Genomic DNA, 21,942 nt, shown 5'->3' with positions numbered 1-21,942 from the left:
GCTGGTGTTCCTGGTGGCTGAGCTGCTCTCTCTGACCCCTCCCCAGCTACGACACCTGGGTCCACGCCAACGAAATCGATGCAGAAATTGAGGACGCCCCGATCCCTGAGAAGCCCTGGAAGGTGAGTCTAGCTCAGTCCTTGGAGGTGAGTCTGTAACCCACTGGAAAATAGGATTTTGGGGTATAAACCTTCCTAAGAATGGTCAGAGAGAATTGTGTGAAGTATTAATAAATCAGTAATAGATTGTATAAATGACCCTAAAGCACCAGAAGGTTTTTCAGCCGTGTGAACCAAATTATCTAAAGGTGGATGTTATAACCCTGACAGTTGGTTTTGTCCCTCCAGGGAATGACCAACTCTTCCTCACGTTTTGGTGTTTGTGGCACACCTGCCAAGGGGATGTGTGTATTTAGGAGGTTTTGATGGCAATTTTCAGCATCCAAAGAACACTGGTAACCCAGAGCTGCTGTCCCAGCTCTCAGAACTGACCTCACGCTTCAGGAGACCTGAAAATGCTTGAGGAGCAGAGGTTGAATTCTGAGTCCTGTTCATCCCTTGTGGTCCTGCCTTGTGACACTGCCACAGCATGTGTGAAACCAGAGGGATTGAGACATTCAGACCTGATAAAGCTCTGGGAATGTCCTTAATCTTGGGCGGTCTCTCATGGAGTGATTTCTTCCCAAAGCATCAACCTCCCCGTGTCTCCTGTCGTGCAGGTTCATGCCAAGTGGATTCTGGACACGGATGTGTTCAATGAGTGGATGAATGAGGAGGATTATGAGGTGGATGAGAACAGGAAATCCGTGAGCTTTCGCCAGAGGATCTCCATGAAGAATGAGGAGGTGAGTGGTGCTCTGCCGAGGGGAGCCTGGGGGGACAGGAACGTCCTTTATCTCTGCATGCAAAGAGCTGGAAAAGGGAGGGATCCAGGGAGAGCTCAGAGCCTTGCCAGGGCCTGAAGGAGCTCCAGGAGAGCTGGAGAGGGACTGGGGACAAGGGATGGAGGGACAGGACACAGGGAATGGCTCCCACTGCCAGAGGGCAGGGATGGATGGGAGACTGGGAGGAATTCCTGGCTGGGAGGGTGGCAGGCCCTGGCACAGGGTGCCCAGAGCAGCTGTGGCATCCTGTTTTGGGGTGGGCTAAGGAAGGATGAAGCCTCCAGCTCTGCAGTGGGAGAATTTGGGAGTAACTCAGAACTCTGCTCCCTCCCAGCCCGTGCGGAGCCCTGAGAGGAGGGACAGGAAAGCAGCAGCCAGCACAAGGAAAAGGAAACATTCCCCTTCTCCACCCCCCACTCCTGTGGAGTCCAGGAAAAAGACAGGGAAGAAAGGGTGAGTGTTTGGAGGTTTCCAGAGGCCTGGAATTTGAGGTGAAAAGAAATGAGGAAAAGAAGAAATTCAAGAAATGTTTATGGGGAGAGCTCTGTGACCTGGGGTTCTCTAATTATTTCTGGATAGGCTTGAGGGATTATTCCTGAGGAGTATGTGCAATTCCGTATTCTACCAGTATTTTACACAAAGAAAAACTTAATTGCTATTAATGAAATAGTAATAAGGAAGTTTTTACTAGTAATTAAAACTTAATTACTAACTATGGGGTATTATGTGTGGGTGTGGAGGGGAGCACTTCAAAGCTAAAAATTCAGGGCTTGTTTATGTACTCTAATAAGACAAAACTGGAATTTTATCAAGAATGAATGTGAATTCCTCCTTCCAAGTGTAAAGCCTGAGTTGGAGTCTGTGAGGAGATGTGGGGCTGGTTCTGCCTCTGTTCCCAGAGTGGTTTCAGGAGGGTTTCACCCTCCTGTCCTGGCACCTGAGCATCGTGCAGGAACATCTGGCACAGCCCCTGTGTCTGCTCTGTTCCAGCCAAGCTGCTCTCTATGGCAAAAGGAGGGGACAGAAGGAGGAGGATGAGCAGGAGGATCTCACCAAGGACATGGAGGATCCCACCCCAGTACCCAACATAGAAGAAGTGGTACTTCCCAAAAATGGTAAAATACGAGAACACTTTGGGCTCTTTGAATGTTAGAAATGAAACCACATTAAAATTGTGTATACATTTTGTCAAATCTTTGAAATACTCCGTGGCCATGGGGCAGGTGGTCTCTGCCCATAAATTTATCTGGTCAGACATGTAACAGCTCAAAAGGGCAGCAGTGTCACCTCCTTTTGGCCTTTCAAAATACAAAACTACATTTATAAAAGACACTTCTAAAAATAGATTTGCAATGATCTGCTTAGATGTTTCATTTCACGGGCTCATGCTGGGGGAAATGGAGTTTTCTGGAGCAAAGTATTTCCCTGCCAAGCCCCCAGAAGGAGGATGTTAAATGGGTGGAAAATGTGCTACGTGTCAAGTGCTTTTAGTCCTTTTCTGGGAAGTGTTGGTGTGGGCAATAATAAGTCTGGGAAGAAGAATTCCTTGTGCATCCCTGGCCCCAGATAATTGTGGAGTCTCTCCATGTGGGTGTTCTTGGTTTGGATCTGCACTGCAGCCTTGCTGTGTGTTGGGCAGGCGGGGAGGAGCGGGGCTGTCCTGCTCTCTGTGCAGCTGGCAGTGCAGGGCAATGGCACAGACGGGCCCTTGTGCTGCCTGGGAACTCCTGAGCTGCAGACAGAGCCCAGGGAAAGCAGGCCAGGCTCAGAACTCCTGTCTGCTGCTCTCTCATCACTCCTGTTCTTGCAGTGAACCCAAAGAAGGACAGTGAGAACACGCCCGTGAAAGGAGGAACCGTGGCAGACCTGGGTAAAGCCCCTGCAGCCCCAAGCCTCACCCTCACATCCTGCTTGCAGTCCATCTTTTAAAATATATTTGAAGTATTTCTAAATCCCTCCATTTAAAAAGCAATCTCTACTTCTGCTATTTGGTTGAATTAATTCATATTTCATGCATATTCGAGTTCCGTCGTACCTGCTCTTCATTGCAAGGCTGTTTCATCATAGGCTACTGTTATTTTTATTTTTTTAACATGACATACAAGCTCTTTTCTAGCAGATGTTTTTTTTAACTGGGAATCAGGGTAAATCACAGGTTCCCTGAGCTTTGACACGAAATACAAACTTGTATTCTGTGTCTTATTATACAAGAGTCATCCAGACACTGAGAAAGGAAGTAATTAATTATGCATCCTGAAGTGTTGAGAAATTCTAATTATCCTTTCTCTGTATTCTTACCTGTTTCCTGGTCTGGGATAGGTAAAGGTGTAATTGCTTTAGTTATATGGGATCCACTTTGTTTCCCCCCTCCCTTCCCTTCCAAAAGAAATGAAATGTCCTTTCCAGTTAAACATTTGTGTTGCTGGAAGAGCTCATGGACATTTAAATGAGTTTATTGGTGTAATTCCCAATGTTTTTACCTTTCAGATGAGCAGGATGAGGAGACAGTGGCGACTGGAGGAAAGGTAACAGCACCTGCTGCTTCCTAAATTTGTTAACAACTGAGATTGTACAATCCCACATGGTTTGGGCTGGAAGGGACCTTAAAAAACACCCAGTGCCACCCCTGCCATGGCGGGGACACCTCCCACTGCCCCAGGCTGCTCCAAGTGTCCAGCCTGGCCTTGGGCACTGCCAGGGACCCAGGGCAGCCCCAGCTGCTCTGGAATTCCATCCTGGCCCCTCACCAGGAAGATTTCCTCCCCAGTATCCAACCCTGCCCTCTCTCTCTTTGAAGCTGTTCCCTGTGTCCTGTCAATATTTTAATCTCACCTTCAGCAACTTCACCTGAACTCATTTTCCAGGGATCTGTAAGATTAAATCAGTTACTGACAGGATTGAGGGTTTGTTAGTGTAAAACTCTCCAGATTCTGTGGCATGACTTGATATTTTTAAATCTAGTGTATTAAAAAGGAGAATGAGGGGACAGATGCCAAGTGTTTTCCAAGAAACATTCTTTAGATGAGAGGTTTTTCAGAGGTTTTGCTTTGTTTTTTAGGTTTTAAGACTAAATCTAAACCCTGCTTTGGCTTCCTGATCATTTCAATAGAGCTGCAGGGTAGTTTCTGTATTGAATTGCATTTGTGGCACGCCAGGCACTATTTTTAACAGATGTCAGCTCACTGAACGTGCTCAGAGTGGTACCTTGTTGTCTTTGGGGGAGCTCAGATAAAGACCTGATCACAGATACAGATCCATTATTGACACCAGTGACTCCTCAGGGTGTGCCTGTGGGACTTGGCTGTTTTTAACGTTGCTCAAACAACACCTGAGGCGTTTTGTGCAGTTCTTGACATATCCTGACCCCGTTTCGCTGCCTCCTCTGTGCCCTCCTCACCATCACTTGGGGTCAGGACTTGGAACTTGAGTTGCAGGAGAGCAGCCGTTCACAGGAGGCTTGGGTGCAGAGGGCCCAGAGCTGTCCCTGCTCTGGGGGTGTCCCAGGAGGTGGCCTTGGGGAGCTCCTGTCCTGCCCTCACCCTGCTGCGTGTCCCCCCAGGAGGACGAGGACCCCAACAAGGGCGACCAGAGCCGCTCTGTGGACGCGGGGGAGGACAACGTCACCGAGCAGACCAACCACATCATCATCCCCAGCTATGCCTCCTGGTTCGACTACAACTGGTGAGGGCTGGGCTGCCAGGGCTGCCAGGGGTGCCAGGGGCTCACGTGCCACACTGGCTGCTGCTGCTGCCTGTGGCTTCTTCCCCTTGGAGCATCTCCTGAGGAAGGGCTGCCTGGCTTGCACACACAGCACGCTCACAGGAGAGGCAGGAGGGCTTTTGTAGGGTCACTTCCAGCCAGGTTTGTTTCAGCACACCCAGGGGAAATCAGGGACAGAGGACCAGATGTGTGGTGGGCACCAGGTTAAGCATGGGAGGGCATGGGGCTGGCACAAAGGGCACTGGGCTGCAGGGAAGACAGGGCCAGCCACCAGGAATACCACAGCCAACGAGGGAACAGGGAAAGGGAGAAACCACCAGAATTTGGGAGATTTCAGGGAAGGAGCTGGAGTGGTTTGTGGTATTGTGCAAGACTCCATGGGGAAGTCTTCTCCTTCAGCCTAGGTTGGGAAAAATCTATGGTAAATTCTTCCAAGGCAAGGCTCTGGGGATTCCCCTGAGAGGGAAGGATTCAAGATTCCACAACAGCCCTGGCGATTCCTCTGAAGGGGAAGGATTCAGAGGATTCCACAACAGCCCTGGGGATTCCCCTGAGGGGGAAGGATTCAGAGGATTCCACAGGCAGGCTTCATTTAGTTTTGTTTTCTCACCCATCAGCCTGGGAGCTGAAGGAAGTGATTCTTGTTTAGGTCTGGTTCCTGTGATTTGTGCTGAAATTTTTCTGGCCCTTCTCAGGGGTTGGGAATGAGGAAGAGAATTTTAAGCAGCAGAGATCTTCACTCTGCCTCCTCAGCTGGTTTTGCTTACATTGATTTCCCTGTAATTCCCACCTTAATTCCTTTCTCTCTTTTACTTCTCTACTCATTGTCTGACCATTCTGTGTTTATCTCTACTACTGAAAGCCTTTTAATTTTGACTTGGAGGAGAAGCCACTGATTCCAGAGGGAGGACATTTGTTGCAGCTGGGAAGTCTCCTTGGAGTCAGGGCTGTCTCAGGATCTGATGCCTGAACTGCTTTTGTTGCAGCATCCACGTGATTGAACGTCGTGCACTTCCAGAATTCTTCAATGGGAAAAACAAGTCCAAGACTCCAGAAATGTGAGTAAAACCTGGGAAATGGGCAGTGACAGTGTAACAGAATAAAGGAGCTTCCCATTCCATAAATCCTGTGGACACAGCTGGGTGCGTGTGAGGCTGGTACTTCCTGCAGGGCCTGAAAGGGGGACAGAGCCACTGGCAAAGTTTGTACATTGTTGTGGTAAAGGTAAAAGTTTCAACACCAAAGTGGTATTTACCAATGGTTATTCAGGGAAAATAAAACTACTTTCTCCCAAGTAATACTAGAACAAATTATTCAACTCTGTGTGCTACAAGATGTGATCAACTCCCAAAGTCATGTTAAAATGTCATGAAAGGGTAAAAGTGGAACAGTCCTCCCTCTTCCTCCCTCTCTCCTCATGCCATGCTCCATTTCTGTATTTCTGTGTGTTGTAGATCCTGTCTCAGGCTGTGGAGTGAATTTTCTGTTCTGAGTTTGGTTATTCAGAGTGATCTTGAAAGGGCCACGGATAAAGCAAATATAGTCAAAGGGTTTTAAGCAATATGCTTGTTTCTCTTAAAATGAGCCTAAACCCTGAGATTTCACATCAAAAAATCCTGGGTTTGGACACCAGTGTGTGCTGGTCAGTGTGGGCAGTGGGACTGGCCCGGTTGGGGTCACTTGGTCCTGCTGTCAAATCTTGGCTTGGTTCCAAAGCAGCTTTTGAGGATTTTATAAGGAGTTTTTTAAAATCAAGTACTATAGGAAGTGTCTGAGTTGTCTCCTCATTGTCCTGATGTCATCTGGGCCCTTCATTGCTCATACACAGTATTCCTTGGAATCCTGGAATGGTTTGGGCTGGAAGGGACCTTAAAAAACAGCCAGTGCCACCCCTGCCATGGCTGGGACACCTTCCACTGTCCCAGGCTGCTTCAACGTGGCCTTGGGCACTGCCAGGGATCCAGGGGCAGCCACAGCTGCTCTGGGAATTCCATCCCAGCCAGGAATTCCCAATTCCCAGTCTCCCATCCATCCCTGCCCTCTGGCACTGGGAGCCATTCCCTGTGTCCTGTCCCTCCATCCCTTGTCCCCAGTCCCTCTCCAGCTCTCCTGGAGCCCATTCAGGCCCTGCCAGGGGCTCTGAGCTCTCCCTGGAGCTTCTCCTCTCCAGGGGAACATTCCCAGCTCTCCCAGCCTGGAGAGGAGAATTCCTGCAGAGGTTGTCCTTGTGCTGGATCTCTCACTGTCAGAATCTGAGCTATTGATGATTCCCAGATTGTAGAAAGTCTCTGTCAGCCCTGCTGCCAAAGCAGAAGCCATAATTGGTCTGTGCTGTTTCCAGGTTGTTTATTCTGTTGATCTCTCACATGTTCTGCTGCCCTGCCCAGCTCTGTCCTGCAGGGCAGCGTGTGGGGCTCTGCCCTCAGGGGGATGTGACAAACATTAAATACCAGAAACTCCCTGGGCTGCATTTACAAGAACGTGCCAAGATCTGTCACCTACGTTGGACAGTGTGTCCCCAGCCTGAACCAACAGAAAAATGCCAACACCACAGTGAGACATGGAGGGCATGAAGAAGGAGAAAAAGGACAAGGCACACCCAATTTCCTCCAGCTTGTCCCCTTTGGACCCCTCATCTAGAAACTTCAAATTAGACTTTTGCACCTGTGCCACACTTAATTATTACTTGTATCAAACGCTCAGAGCGTAAGATTGAAAACTCTTTTCCATGGACAGCGATCACAGTCAGTGTCTCTGGGAGCTCTGTCCAGGGGGTTCCTGACCCCTGCCAGGGTCCCAGGGCAGCCAGAGGGAAGCCCTGGATTCCCACATCCCACCTCAGGTGTGGCTGTTGGTCTGTGATGCTTTGGGTCTGGTAAAGAAACAGAAATTAGGGACTGTCCTTTTTTCTGGGGCCCTGGAGATGCTTGTCCCCTGCCCCAGGAGGTCCCTGGGGTGCAGCCAGGCTGTGCCTGGGTTTGTGACAGGGCAGAAACAGCTCAGGCTGGGATGGAGCAGCAGGTTCTGGCTGGAGGAAAGGGCAGTTTTGGGCTCTGAACAAGACGAGGCACTGAGATGGGGGCTTGGGAAATTGGGATTGCTTCTCCTTGGAGTCTTTCAGGCCTGCCTGGACAAAGCCCTAAGAAACCTGGTGACAATTCATGGTTTGAGCAGGAGCTTGGCTCCTGGCACCTCCAGGGATTGCCAGTCCTTGGTCTGTCCTCACAGCTGCTCTGCATGTGTGAGTGCAGAGTGACCACAGCTGGATCCCAGAGCCCAGCACAGCCTGGGAGCCAGGGACTGCAGAGATCCTCTTGTTCCACTCCCTGCCATTGCAAAATGGGTTTGCTCCACAGCTCATCCACCACTGACTCTGTTCCAGCAGGTTTTCTGCCCAGGAGATTGTAAAGTGGGGGTTTCTCAGAGTGAGAGGCAGCAGACAGCTGCAATGTGGGAGGAAAGTTTCCCTCCTGCATCTCTGGTCCCTGTGGTTGTCACTGCAGGCCCGGGTGCCCTTCTGCAGCTGGCATCACAGCTCAGTGCTCCTGCTGCTCCTCCCTGGTCACTGCCTGCCATGGAAGCAGCCTGGGGACTCCTGCCAGTCCTCCTGTCATCCTGGAGATCTCCTTGTGGTGCCTTTTCGGGGTTCTAGGAGCAGCACGTGGTCCTGGCTCTGTTTTCTTTTGAGATAAAAGGGGAACATCCCTTTGAATGGAGCTGAGTGGCCTTCAGCTGAACGTTCAGGCCAAAGCGCCGTGCTGGAGGAGCTCACACAGGTTCATCCTTGTGACAGCAGTGCCTGGGGTGGGCCCTGGCTGCAAAGGGATTCAGCTAAATCCTGCTTGACTTCCCACTGCTGACAGGGCTGGGCTGATGGGTCGTGTCATGGCTCAAAGCCATCTCCCTTCAGAATCAACCTGGGGATGTTTCTGCCTTGGGCTTCTCTCTCCACCTCGTGCTGTGACCTTTGCTAATAAATACTAATTCCTGCAGCCAGGACCTGTTCCTGGGCAGGTTCTTCCCCTCCTCCCCTGGAGCATTCAGAGATGTTCTCAGTGTTCCTCTGTGGAAGAAGCTCCTTTTTGTTTCTTGCCTCCCCAGCATCCCACACAGAGCCAAACACCTACTCCAGCAATTTTCTTCCAGCCAGTTGCACATATGATCTGGTCAGGAGGAAGATGTGGGATTTTGGCAGGGACATGTGCTTGCAGCATCTGCCTGCTCAGGCCTTGCCTGCATGATTTATATTTTTTGTTCCCAGCTGCTTCACGCTGTATGTGAAACATTCCCCCCTGGAAATTTCCAAAGGCAGAAATCTGCTTTAAAACCACTGTTTTACACACAGCTTTGCATTGGGTACTTACTAGACAGAGTGCTGCAATAATTTGGGTACAAAAGGACCACAAAGCCCACCTCACTCCACCCACCTGCCATGGGCAGGGACACCTTCCATTGTCCAGGTTGCTCCAAGCCCCATCCAGCCTGGATGGTGCCATCCTGTCTGTGGCAGATTGGGTTTGTTCCCTCTAAGGAGCAGGACTATCAATAATTTTATGGTTATTCTCTTCAGGATAATTTGTATTAGGAAGCATCAGTACATTCCAGAAACTTCCTGAAATGGGGGAATCTCTCAGGGATTGTTTCTGCTCCAGCTGTTCCCAGCTGTGCTGGCTCTGGGCTCTTGTCCTCTGCTTTTCAAAGATCTTTTCTTCTCCATGTTGCTGTTCTCCAGCCTCTCATCCATTAAAAACTCCACATGCAGCCACAGCAGTGTTCCATCCACTTCTCCTTTTCTGTGCAGCTTTTTTCCTTCACGCAGGGGTGCACAAGGATTATTTATCCTGTTCCTGTGTGAAGACCAGACACTGTTATTTTCATCCTGCAGCTTCTGTTCTATTGTGGGAACATTTGATCGGTGACCAAGTTACAACAGATAATTGTGTGATAATTTAAACATGTTTCCATGTGCTGCTAATCCAAACACAGGAGAAAAGCCAGAGTGAAACAGTCTGGAAGGGTGTGAATTCCACTTACTGTGGGAACCCCAGGCTTGCTCTGGGGTCCCATGTGGTGGTGAAATTTCTCCTCCAGCCCGAGCTTCCAAAGAAAAACTCAGCAGTCTCTGTTGTTGGGTCTCAAGGCAGTTTATTGCAAGTTATCTAAAAGATTTTCTCCTTGAGCTGCTGTGGTTTGCTCACAGCTCAGGCAGAGGCACACACACACCCTGACATCCTCTCTGTCTGTGTCTTCTTCTTCTCTCTCCCCACTCAGGGCTGCTGCTATCTTTTATATATTACGTGTTACATGTTTATAGTTTTCCCCAATACCTACTACCTATATTACAAAGTGCTTTTCTACTCTAAACCAATCTGTGAGTGCCAACATCACCAAGAACATGGAGGTGAGGAAGAAGAAGGAGGAAGAACAGGATCAGCCCACTTTCCTCCATCTTAGAACTCCTGACCCCCATGTACAAAGTAAAAACCCCCTGGACAGGTGCTAAAACCCCCCTGCACAATACTAAAAAAATTTCCCTCTGTTTTGTAACTACTTTTACTATCCCATCTAACCCTTTGTGAGTGCTTGTTCCACCTCCAAAGTTGGTAACTCATCCCATGGTTCAAACCCAAAATCCCAGCTGTTTGCAGCTGCCTGCCAGGGTCTCAAATGCTTCTGAGCAAGGCCTGGAACCTCTAAAAATGTCTGAGGGACATTTTGAGTTCCAACAACTTACGTCTAGGTGTTGGTGCTGGTTCTGGAATTGCACCGATAAAAGATCTGTGGGTGTTTCCTGGTCGGTGTTTGGGGGTTGGGTGTTGAAATGATGCTTTGAGCTGAGGGACTCAGCTGGTGGCTGTTGTGTTGCAGATACCTGGCCTACAGGAACTTCATGATCGACACGTACCGGCTGAACCCGCAGGAGTACCTGACCAGCACAGCCTGCAGGAGGAACCTCACCGGGGACGTCTGCGCCGTCATGAGGTGCCAGCCTGGAGCTCCTGGCCATTTCGGGCATCAGCAGCATGGTGGAATTAGCTGATGGTGGAAAAGCCCTCTAAAAATCGAGCCCAGCCCGTGTCTCATCCCCAGCACAGCACTGAGTGCCACATCCAGGCCTTCCTTGGTCACCTCCCTGGGAACCTCGGCAAGGCCCAACCACCCTTTCCATGGAGAAATTCCTTCTGGTGTCCTCCCTGACCTCCCCAGGCCCAGCCTGGTGCCATTCCCTCTCCTCCTGTCCCTGTTCCCTGGAGCAGAGCCCGACCCCCCGGCTGTCCCCTCCTGGCAGGAGCTGTGCAGAGCCACCAGGTCCCCCCAGATCCCCCTTTTCTCCCTGCTGAGCCTCTTCCCAGCTCCCTCAGGAATTCTCCAGCCCCATCCCAGCTCTGTTCCCTTCCCTGGACATGCTCCAGCCCCTCAGGGTCTTTGGGGCCCAGAACTGGACAGAGTCAGGCTTTGGTTAATCCATCACACTGCAATGTCCTCAGGTGTGCACACAGCTCCTGCTCTGGGATTTGTTTTGCTGTTTGGGATTAATGAAGGACTAGAGGAGCTCCTGGCTCTGGATTTGATCCAGAAACACCAGCTCTGTTTGTGCCCTCCCACACGAAGCACAAGCAAAGCTGTGGTGGCAAAGGCTGGATTTGTGCTGTTTCTTGCAGGGTCCATGCCTTCCTGGAGCAGTGGGGGCTCATCAACTACCAGGTGGATCCCGAGAGCCGCCCCATGGCCATGGGGCCCCCCCCGACCCCCCACTTCAACGTGCTGGCCGACACCCCCTCGGGGCTGATGCCCCTGCACATCCGCACGCCCCAGGTGAGCCCTGGGCCAGGAGGGGCCTGCCCCTGCCCGGCCTGGGCCTGGTGTCCAGCTGGCAAGTGTCCCCCTGGCTGGGCAAGTGTCCCCATGGCTGGGCAAGTGTCCCCATGGCTGGGCAAGTGTCCCCCCAGGCTGGGCAAGTGTCCCCATGGCTGGGCAAGTGTCCCCCTGGCTAGGCAAGTGTCCCCCTAGCTGGGCAGCTGGGGGGAAATGTCCCCCCTGGCTGGGCAAGTGTCCCCATGGCTGGGCAAGTGTCCCCATGGCTGGGCAAGTGTCCCCATGGCTAGGCAAGTGTCCCCCCGGCTGGGCAGCTGGGGGGAAATGTCCTCCCTGGCTGGGCAAGTGTCCCCCCTAGCTGGGCAGCTGGGGGGAAATGTCCCCATGGATGGGCAGCTGGGCCCAGCATCTGGAGCAGTTCTGTGCAGAACCACTCACACGTTGCTCTCACATTTGTTTTAGTGTCTTGGGCTTGTTCAGCTTCTCTGTTCAGTCCATGTTCTGTTGAGTGTTGGTCTGAAAACCTTGAATAACTTTCAGTTTGTGTTTGTTCCCAGATTCCAGCTGCCCAGCAAATGCTGAGCTTCCCTGAGAAGAACAAGGAGAAGCCAACTGACCTGCAGAACTTTGGTCTTCGCACAGACATCTACTCCAAAAAGACTCTGGCCAAGGCAAGTGTCCAGGGATTCTCCCTCCAGCTCCCAGTGAGCTTTGTTATTCCTCAGGTGTCCCCCACTTTGTGGCACTGAGGTGACTTGTGTTGCTCCTCCACTCCTGGTTTAGATGTCTTCCATCCCTGTGCAGGACACTGCAGTGGGAGGTTGTGCTGGAGTTCTGATTTTATGGGAATAAAGACATGGGCAGCTTCCCAGAGCAGTCCACACTGTCAGCCCTCAGATGCCAAACTCACTTTGTTCCTGCTTGTCCTGCTGGAATGGTTCAGCTTCAGGAAATGATCCAAGGATTTAGGACACAGAGAGCTTCCAGCAGGATCTCTGCCTCTCCTGCTTTCCAGGCTGACAAACAGGGACCCCATTCCCACTGGTTTGGGTGTCCTGGGCAGCTGCAGGGCACCTTTGGGCACTGTCACTGCAGAGTGTTACAGAGCAATGAATGGAGACACCATTGCAGTGCTGTGGTGATTGCACAGCCTCCTGCTTTTCCCTGCTCCCTATGTGTCCCTGGAGGTGCTGTGGGAATGCCATGGTACCTCAGCACAGCCCCCAGTGGGAACTGGGTAGTGCCCCTCGTGGGTGGCATCAGGCTAATTCCATGTCATTGGTTCATTGTCCTCAGAGGTCATTGTTTAAACCTAAAAAATAACTATTTAAACACTATTTGCCACTTCAGACCATCCTTTAAAAACCTCACAAACCCAAACCAGTTCCAGAGGTATTTTTATAAGGCTGGTTCCATCTCGCATTTCATGGATTGACTTACTCACTTATTAGGGAAGGTATAAATACTCTCCAAATGGATAAATCTGTTGCTGGTTCTGGGCTCTGGCTCTGTTTACAGGAGCTGTGAACTGGAGCAGGTTTGTTGGCAGATTGCCCTGTTTGGTTTCTGTGTGCTGGGGCTTTTGGGTGTGGAGAGCAGCAGTTGGGTGACTCACATTGATTAATGTTCTGTGGGGGTTAATGAGCTGTTTGAAATGCATCTGGAGATAACATTTATTATCCTAAATAGCCTCTTCCTCTCAGTCTAGCACGGAGCCATCCAGTGGTGCTGATGTTCCCTGGGAGCAAGTCCCCAGCTGTCAGGGGAAGTTTTACCATGAATTTGGAATTTTTGTGCAATCTGAGCAGGTCTAGATTTGGGAGCAACAGCCCTTGGAGCAGATGATCCTGCTGGAATCCTCCTGCCTTCTCACACAGCTCATCCCCCTGTAAAGAGTTGTTATTTCTCTACTGAGTTACTGATGAACTTGCAGATAAATTAACTTATTTTGGAGCAGCCCACTCTGCCTCCAGTGCTCAGAGGGGGTTTATTGTTCAGGAAAACCCTGTCTGCTGTGTGTGCAGGCACGGATCACTGGGAGAGGAGGGTGCAGATCCCTTTGCTTTAGCTCAGGAATTTGGGGTGTGTAACCCCCCAGCTGTGCCTTCACTGAGGGGTAAATCTCATGGACCCCTGCATGGGGTGACCAGGGGCTGCTCAGCTGGAAGGGGGAGGTTGGAGTGGATCAAATCACAGCTCCTTCCCCTTCCCTCCTCAGTGTTTTCTCCAAGGTTTTATGCAAGAAGTGCTGTGTTTCACCTTTTTTTTTCCCTCCTGTCTTTTGTAGAGTAAAGGTGCAAGTGCTGGCAGAGAATGGACAGAGCAGGAGACACTGCTGCTGTTAGAGGTGAGTTCATGAGGCCAAGCCCCAAAGGGCAGGAAACCAAGCCAGGAGGAGTGGGTCAGGCTTTAAAAATCCACATGTGCATTTTTTGGAGTTAGATGACAGCTGCAGTCATGGCTACAAGAGTGTTGCTACCAAAAAGAGATGGCAGGAGCATCTCTGTGAGAGAGGGGCTGCCTGGGTCTGAGGTAGAAATGAAGCATTTAAGAATTTTGTGTAAGTCAGGAACAGGTTTTGCAGTGCAGAGAGGTATTCTCATTCAGCAGGACTCACTGACAGTGTGAAATAATGTCACTAATTCAAATAGTGGTAAATAATTCAGGTAAAGGTTTACCTGGCACTCAGATAAATATTTGGAGATTTTGATTTCCCATGCTATAGGTTAGGGAAACAGCTCATTTTGGTTGAGAAACACATGAGGCCACTGAGAAGGAAGTTCTTTGGTAGCTCCTTCATCCCATCTGTCTCCTCCTTTTTCTCCCTGGAGCTGCACTTGGGGTGTTCTTTGAGCTTTTTCTGGAAGTCTACCAAAAAAAAAATCCTGAGATGACTCCTTGAGGTACCTTATAATGCAGGCTGGTGTCCCCAGGTGGCTTCAAGTGAAGCTCTGGAGCACACGGGGATGGTTGGATCCCTGGAATTCAGTGGGGATGGAGCCCTCCAGAGGAGCTGCAGAGGGTTCTGGCCTCTCACATCAGGGCATTGTTCCTCTCTGCTTCAGCAGAAGAATCTCAGTGGCCTGAAATCATTTCAAGTGCTGCCACTTCTGCAAAGAAAAGATCTTCTCCTCACAAGAACGTTTTCCTGATGTAGAGGCTGCATGGCTGATTTCTTTCTTTTAAAGTAATTCAAGGTTCTGAGGATTCCAGTGTGGGGCTCTGTTTCTGCTGGGTTTTATTTGCAGAGCTCAGAGCAAACTGCAATTGCCTGATTGTTTCAGCTTTTTTGTCTTCCCATGTGTCAATAAACCCATTGAAAAGTTAATTTCCTGGGGAAAGGCCTGGAGGATGGACCTGTGTCAGTGCCAAATCAGCAGCTGTGATTCAGTCTTCACACATATGGAGTGTGGTCATCAAGCAGCCAAAATCTCCCTTTTTTTCCTATTTATTTTAGGTTGATATTTGCTGTTTAGCCAATATTTTTCTATTGGCACATGGAAAAAATTTACTTCTAGGGTGTAAAGAGCTGTTTTCCATGGCATTCTTGTAAGGAGAAACAAAGCTAATGCCGTGATATACTGACTTATTTTTTTTTTTAATTTATTTAAATATATTATTTAAATATTTAATATTAATAGCACTAGCATTTAAAATTCATTGGTTTGTATGTTTTTAGCTTATGATTGTACACTGCACATTGTAGCCCAATGAAATAATCTAATGACATATTGTGTGTTTAAAACAAACCAAACCCCCCCTAAATCTTGAGATTGCAATTCTGTTTAATGAGTTTAAATTAATAATGTTTTTGTTCCTCCTTTTTCATGGACTTGCTCTATGAATAAATCAGTAAAGAGTATATCAGTTCAAGCATAAGTAATTCAGCTGTAACAAGCCAGCTCAGTCCAATTAAATCCTCAGGGCAGCTTTGGGCAAATAGGCAGCGAAGTTCCAAATAATAAATCGTATCTGAAATATAATTACTGGCCTTCTGCCTGTTGACTGAATAATTTGGGGGAGGAAATAGAGTTTTGCTCCCCAAACCACCCTCCCTGCACGGCCCTGTGCGTGTCTCCACGGCTCAGGCAGAGTTAAATGCATTTTCAGCTATTTTTAGGAAGGACATTTATTGCGAGCGAGGGTTTGTCTGGCAGGAAAACAACAGACGGGGAAGGAGGAGGAGCAGAAAGCAGAAATTCAGGAGCTGAGAAGCAGAGCTGCTCTCCTGTGCCAGTGGGGTTAAAAATGGAGACAGGGACTGAGAGCCTGAAGTTAGGCAGAGGGAAATAAAGGCTGAGCAGAGAATGAATACCTCCCCGAGTGTGGCCTGCTGGGCTGAGCAGTCTGTCCTCTGTCAGACCCTTGGAAGGGGGCAGGAGGAGGGCTGGGCAGGGTTTGGGCTGTGGATTCCCGTGGTGGGGAGCAGGCTGGCTGGCACAGCCTGTGCCAGGCCATTCCCCAGGCCAGGGCTCTCCATGGAGCTCTCCCAACCCCTCGTGCTGCTGCTCGGGCTCTTCAGCAGCTCCTGGGCGTTCTCCCCACCCAGCTGGGGAGGAGCAGGGAGCCAGAGGCTTTCTGGAGACACGCTGGGAGTTCTCCCTCCCACCCAAGTTAAGCAGGGAGAGAGACACTTGAGCCAGGTTTAAACTTAAATCACTCTGGGAAGTGCTGCCCACTGAGGCAGCTTGGGCACGTCTCTCCAGTTTGATCCCTGTTGGATCTCTGATGCTTTTGGATTGAATTATCTGTCCTTGTAGCCAGTTTGCTGCCACGGCTTTGCAAACAGGAGCATTTTTTGCAAACGTTTTCATGACCTCAGCTGACCCTCTGCAGCCACCATGTGCCTGAGGGCCCCATGCAGATCCATGTTTTGTCCTTGAGGAATTCTCAGAGCTTGCCTTTTAACTGAGCAAATACTAAAACGCTTCAGAGCTGCTCTGAGGACAGCAGTGTGTTTGGAAGGCACCTTAGAGCTCATCCCACCCCTGCCACGGGCAGGGACACCTTCCCCTCTGCCAGTAGCTCCAAGCCCCATCCAGCCTGGTCTTGGTGTTCACAGAAGTTGGTACGTACCCTGTCCCTTCCCAGAGGGAGGAATTCTGGGCACCAGGCTGGTGGCTCAGTGTGGATCTTCCACTTGTCCCTGGGAGGTGCTGAAAGCCCCAGCACAGGAACCTTGTGTGCTCTGCTCTCCCACCTTGGCCATGTTCTCCACGGGACCTCTGGCACATCCAGCCCAGCTCCGAGTTCTCCCTCCCTGCTCCGAGAGTGAAGTCAGCCTGGAAGGTTGAGATTTCTGGGAGTTCTCAGCCTTGTGGGGAGGATTTACTTGGGAAAAACTCATTTTCACACTGAGCATCTTTTGTCAAAAACTCAAATGGTTTTTTGCCTTTTCTGGGTGACTGCACCATGAGTCCTCTCAGAAATGTAAAAGTTAATGGTTCAGGGTATGTCAGTATTTATTTTATGCTGTCCAGATACTGCACTAAAACAATTTTCAGGGGAAAAAATGGCTTGTTAAGGAGTAATAATTTATTAGGCTGTGACTTGGAGGGTTTTACAGGATTAATGTGTTGGTTTTTCAGGAGCTAGTGCAGGGCCTTCAGTAGCTCCTTGCTGTTGAATTGTTTTAAGACATTTCTTGAGGAAGTTTAAAAATTAAATTCAGAATTAATGTCTTTGATATGATCTGCAAGTTCTTACTTTATCAGGTTCCTTATCTAGCCAGTAATGACTTGTTATCCTCAATGTTAATCAAAATTACACTGTGCACAGCTCCTGCAGAGCTGATCTCTCCTGGCTTCAGGATCTGGGATAGATTTCCCTTTTGCCCTGGTCTATTTGTTTGATGGTTTTCCACTTCCATAGCATCTGTTGGACCTAAAGACTGGATTTCACCATCACAGCCAGTCTGCATTTAGAAATAGAGAAATGGATCCTGTTCCTGCCCCAAAGAGCTCCTGTGTTCAGAGAGGGAACAGGACTCCTTGGGGGGCGAGTGCTGGGAATTAAGGATTGTGAGACTTGGTAGGAAAGGCAGATTTAGTTGTCTGTGCAAGCAGAATGGGGAAACACCTACTGTGCAAATATTAGTAAATGCCAAGTCTTCTGACAATTCATTCTGATCCCTGTGGCTTCAACCTCACTGACACTCCAGGGAAATCCTGACATTTCTTACACAGATAATTTTGATAGCAAAAAAACCCCATTTTGAGTAGTTGCCCTCTCCCCATTCACTGCTCCATCTCGCAGTAACCAGTCTGGATGATCTCCCTGCCCACAGCAGCGCTGCTTGCCCCGAGTAGCCGCCGGTTTTGCCTTTTTGCAGGCGCTGGAGATGTACAAGGACGACTGGAACAAGGTGTCGGAGCACGTGGGCAGCCGCACGCAGGACGAGTGCATCCTGCACTTCCTGCGCCTGCCCATCGAGGATCCCTACCTGGAGAACTCGGACGCCTCGCTGGGGCCCCTGGCCTACCAGCCCGTGCCCTTCAGCCAGTCGGGCAACCCCGTCATGAGCACCGTGGCCTTCCTGGCCTCCGTGGTGGATCCGCGCGTGGCCTCGGCCGCCGCCAAGGCCGCCCTCGGTACGCCGGCCCCGTCCCTCACATCCCCTCCACCCCGCATTCCCCACCCTGCGCGCGCTGCCCCTCCGGCCACGGGGCCCAGGCTCCTCCGTGGTCACGGAATTCGGGGGTGCAGCTCATGGAGGAAAAGCTCTTCTGCTCTCCTGAAATCCCCTTTGCAGCCGGGCTGTCCTTGTGGGGCACAGCTGGGCCGTCGTGTCCAGTTCTGGGCTCCTCAGTCCAAGGAGCCACTTTGACAGCAGCACAGTGGTGTTGGATACTGGGGCATTGTCAGGTGTGGCACCCAGAGCCACCTGCCTGAATTCCAGCTCGTTCCCTGGGTGGGCTTTTGTGGGCAGACTCTGCTGGAGAGGGTCCAGCAGAGGCCACCGAGCTGCTCAGGGCTCTGGAGCATCTCTGCTGAGCAGAGACTGCAGAGCTGGGCTGCTCAGGCTGCAGGAGGGAAGGCTCCGAGGGGAGCCACACAAATCTCCCAAACTGTGCCAGGAGAAGGTGCCAGGCTCTGCCCAGTGACAGGACAAGGAGCAGTGGCCACAAAGCAAACCACAGCAGCTCCAGCTCAGCAGGAGGAAGAGCCTCTCTCCATGGAGGGACAGCTGCCCAGGGGGGCTGGAGACACCCCAAACCCACCTGGACACACCCCAGGGACCCTGCCCTGCCAGGGGCCTGGCCTGGGTGACATCCAGACCCTCCCAAGCCACACTCTGTGTGAAGTTGGAGTGGCTCCAGAAGGCCGCTGAGTGCCCAAGAATGGCCGGTGTTGCCTTCTGCCCTCACTGCTCTGATGTGTTTGCACCTGGTGGTTGGTGTTCCTCTGACCACTGTCACCAGTGCAGCTCTGGGTAAATTCAGTGGGGATCTTAAAGTTTTCCTGTTTTACCTGTGTGAAATGATTTGCCAGAGATCCTAGAATTCCCAGACTGGACTGAGTTGGAAGGGGCCTTAAAGGAACCTCCTGCTTCACCCTCCTGGAACATCTTGCACTAGAATGTTCAAGTCTTGAGTGGGTATTGGATGTGTCCACTTGATAAAATAGTTCCTTTCAATTTTTTCATTGTTTTTCCACATAAAACACCATTTTATGTAATTGGGAAGAGGCTCTTTTCTATCACACATGAAAGACAGAATCAACCACCTTGTGTGACAGGAAGGAACTCGGATACTTGAGAATTCCCTTTGTCCCAGGGTTTACCTGCACACCAGTCAGAGAAAATGTGACTTGATTTGCTGCAAAAGCCCCAGAATGTCTCACTTTGTGTGTGGTGTTTCACAGAGGAGTTTTCCCGGGTCAGAGAGGAGGTGCCCCTGGAGCTGGTGGAAGCCCACGTGAAGAAGGTGCAGGAAGCTGCTCGAGCCTCTGGGAAGGTGGATCCCACCTACGGCCTGGAGAGCAGCTGCATCGCTGGCACGGGCCCCGAGGAGCCCGAGAAGATGGGTGAGTGCTGCCTCCCCCGAGTGCTGCAGCTGGGGCTGCCTGGGGCATTCTCCTCTGAGTCCTGAGAGAAACCCAGAATTCACCTCCAAATTCTCCTTCTCCAGCAGCAGATGGAAGTTGTGGGTAGGGAGGAGGGGATGGGTCGTTCTGCTCACTGCAGGATTGACTCAGACACCGAACTGAGGAATTTAGGGCTACCTTGAGTTTTTGGAGTTTGTTCTCCTGCTCTCGCTGTGTGGAAATGCTGTTGCTTGGGATGCACAGAGTGGACTGACCAAAAATACCAGAGCAGGATATTCCATTGACTGGGCTGTTGGAGGATGCTGCCTTTGTGGTGTTAAAGCAGACTGAGGGTTTGGGCAGTGGGTTTTAGGGTGGAGCTGGTACTTTGAGTGTGTTGCTCCCTGTGGAGGCAGCAGCAGAGGAATTTCTGATCAAGTGCTGGACTGGCACATGATAGTCCAGTCTTGGCTCTGGTTGGGCTGGAATTCTGCTGGGCTTTACCTGTGTGTGTTAGCAAGCTCTGGTTTGACTCCTGTCGTGTTCAGCAATTATTCTGCTATTAAGTCTCTTCTCTGGAGCCCTGCCTGGTGTAAATTGGTTCCTCGTTGCTCTGGAGTGCCAAAGCAGCTCCCTGGGAAGTGAAGCCCTGCGTGCCCCTCTCTGTTGGCCCTGGTGGCTCTCCCCAGCAGGAGGAGCAGACACAGTTTACTCCATCCCCAGGGCTTGCTCAGGCTTTGCTCTCCTCATTTGGTTACAGATCCACAATCTTGTCACTGTTGCTTCCTCTCAGCCCTGTTGGCTCCTGCTTTGTTCAGCTCATCACAAGTGATTTCAGTGAGTTTAGTGACTGGACAGGAAAAGGCACGTCTGGCTGTGGGTACAGCTGAGCAGGACGTGAAGGAGCCTGATGGGAGGCTGGGTTTGGGATGTGCTCCTGCACTGCAGAGCTGACCTGCTGTCACCCTGTGCAGGGACACGAGCAAGGTGCCAGATTTTGGGATGGCATCACGAGGGGCTGTGCTCGGTGCTCTTCAGTTATCAACTGCTGCCCACAGAGGGCTGCTATTTATAGCACCCAATGTCCAGTGCAAAACTACCCAGTAAATTAGATTGCAAAATGCCATTTAAATCACCAAGATAGTTTTTAATTAGAAAAGAAGCAAACAAACCACTCAGCCCTTCTGTCACACATCTCAGTTCTGCACTCAGTGGGACAGACTTGCCGTGAGGCAGCTCGGTGCTTTGGGATGGTGGCATTGTGTGCTGGAAAGGGAAGAGAAACATCTGGAACATCTGCTGCTCCCTGTTCCTCTGAGCTGACAGCAGGCATTGAAGCTCTGCTGGAAGGACAAGCTTTGGGGTTTATTTACAAGTCAGCTATAAACCAAATCTCTGTGTTACTCCATCTGGGGCTGAGTTTAATTTCATAGTTGTTTTAAAATAAGGTCAGTTTGAGTTGAATTTTTCTTCCAGTCTTTGTTCCCCTTTCCCATATTCTCCCAGTACAGGTGCCACTGTGGGTTGGTAAGAACTTCACAGGATCATTTCAGTTGGAAAAGCCCTCCAAGGTCACCGAGCCCAGGCTTTGCCTGATGCCCACATTGTCCCCAGCACTGAGTGCCATCTCCAGCCCTTCCTGGGACACCTCCAGGGATTGGGACTCTAAACCTCCCTCCAAAATTTAACAACCCTTTCCACAAAGGAATTCCTGCTGATGTCCACCCTGAGGCTCCCCTGGCATGTCCTGAGGCCGTTCCCTCTTGTCCTGAGCATGTGCCCCTGGACCACATTTGCTGCTAGAGTTTTCCCCAGGGGTGTGGGGTGGTTCTTTCTGGCCTCTCCTCTGGGAGGGTCTGTGCCCAAGCTGGCAGTGGGGACTGTGAGGAGCCTGGCACTGGTGTCTGGGGGTCTCGGGCAGATGCCAGCCCGCAGTCAGTTGTGGCTGAGCAGTGTGGGGAGCTGGGCCAGCCCTGCCCCGGCGGCGTTAATGCGATTTGTGCTGGGCTGTGACTAATGGAATAAATTAGGGCAGGAGCAGATGGTTGTCCCTGGGGGAGCTGCTCAGCCCGAGTGAACTGGGTCACTCAGCAATCTGTGGTGCCTCCCACCCCCCAGAGCTGGGCACGGGGACCCCCAGTGTCCGTGGCAGAGGCTGTGCCATGGGCTGTGGCCGTGGCTGTGCTCGGACACCGGGGATTGTACCCCGGAGCTGTGCAGGGATGGAAACATCCCTGGGATGGAAGCACCTGCTGGGGCTGCCACATGGCAGTGGAAGTCCACTGGCTGTTATATTGGCAGAGAAGTTCATTAGTTGTTATATTTCAAGAATAAAATTATATCAGAGCTCCATAGTAATTTTAAAACTATTTAATATCAGTGAATTATAGTCAGTATGGAATGTGAAAAGGGAAAATGACTGGAACAGATTGGAGGAGCTTAAGTTAATACCCAAGAATCTCTTCTTCTAAGTCTTCATTGTTAGCTTTTGTAAGAGC

At 50.7% G+C, this 21,942-nt stretch overlaps 1 protein-coding gene across 1 annotated transcript in view; it reads left to right on the top strand.

Moving 5' to 3' along the window:
* Positions 1–21,942, top strand: part of SMARCC1 (SWI/SNF related BAF chromatin remodeling complex subunit C1) — a 65,756-nt gene that overhangs the window by 16,969 nt on the left and 26,845 nt on the right. The window contains exons 8-21 of the mRNA XM_077790035.2: positions 47–122; positions 719–844; positions 1,218–1,336; positions 1,874–1,998; positions 2,694–2,753; positions 3,371–3,408; positions 4,443–4,564; positions 5,590–5,661; positions 10,472–10,585; positions 11,266–11,419; positions 11,977–12,090; positions 13,707–13,766; positions 17,751–18,009; positions 19,283–19,444. Coding sequence (XP_077646161.2) covers positions 47–122; positions 719–844; positions 1,218–1,336; positions 1,874–1,998; positions 2,694–2,753; positions 3,371–3,408; positions 4,443–4,564; positions 5,590–5,661; positions 10,472–10,585; positions 11,266–11,419; positions 11,977–12,090; positions 13,707–13,766; positions 17,751–18,009; positions 19,283–19,444 — 1,601 coding nt within the window. The remainder of the gene's footprint in view (positions 1–46; positions 123–718; positions 845–1,217; positions 1,337–1,873; positions 1,999–2,693; positions 2,754–3,370; positions 3,409–4,442; positions 4,565–5,589; positions 5,662–10,471; positions 10,586–11,265; positions 11,420–11,976; positions 12,091–13,706; positions 13,767–17,750; positions 18,010–19,282; positions 19,445–21,942) is intronic.

Source organism: Lonchura striata, chromosome 2 (assembly GCF_050655825.1).
Source record: "Lonchura striata isolate lonStrDom1 chromosome 2, ASM5065582v1, whole genome shotgun sequence".
Lineage (NCBI taxonomy): Eukaryota > Metazoa > Chordata > Aves > Passeriformes > Estrildidae > Lonchura > Lonchura striata.
This window is presented reverse-complemented; position numbering and strand designations above follow the sequence as displayed.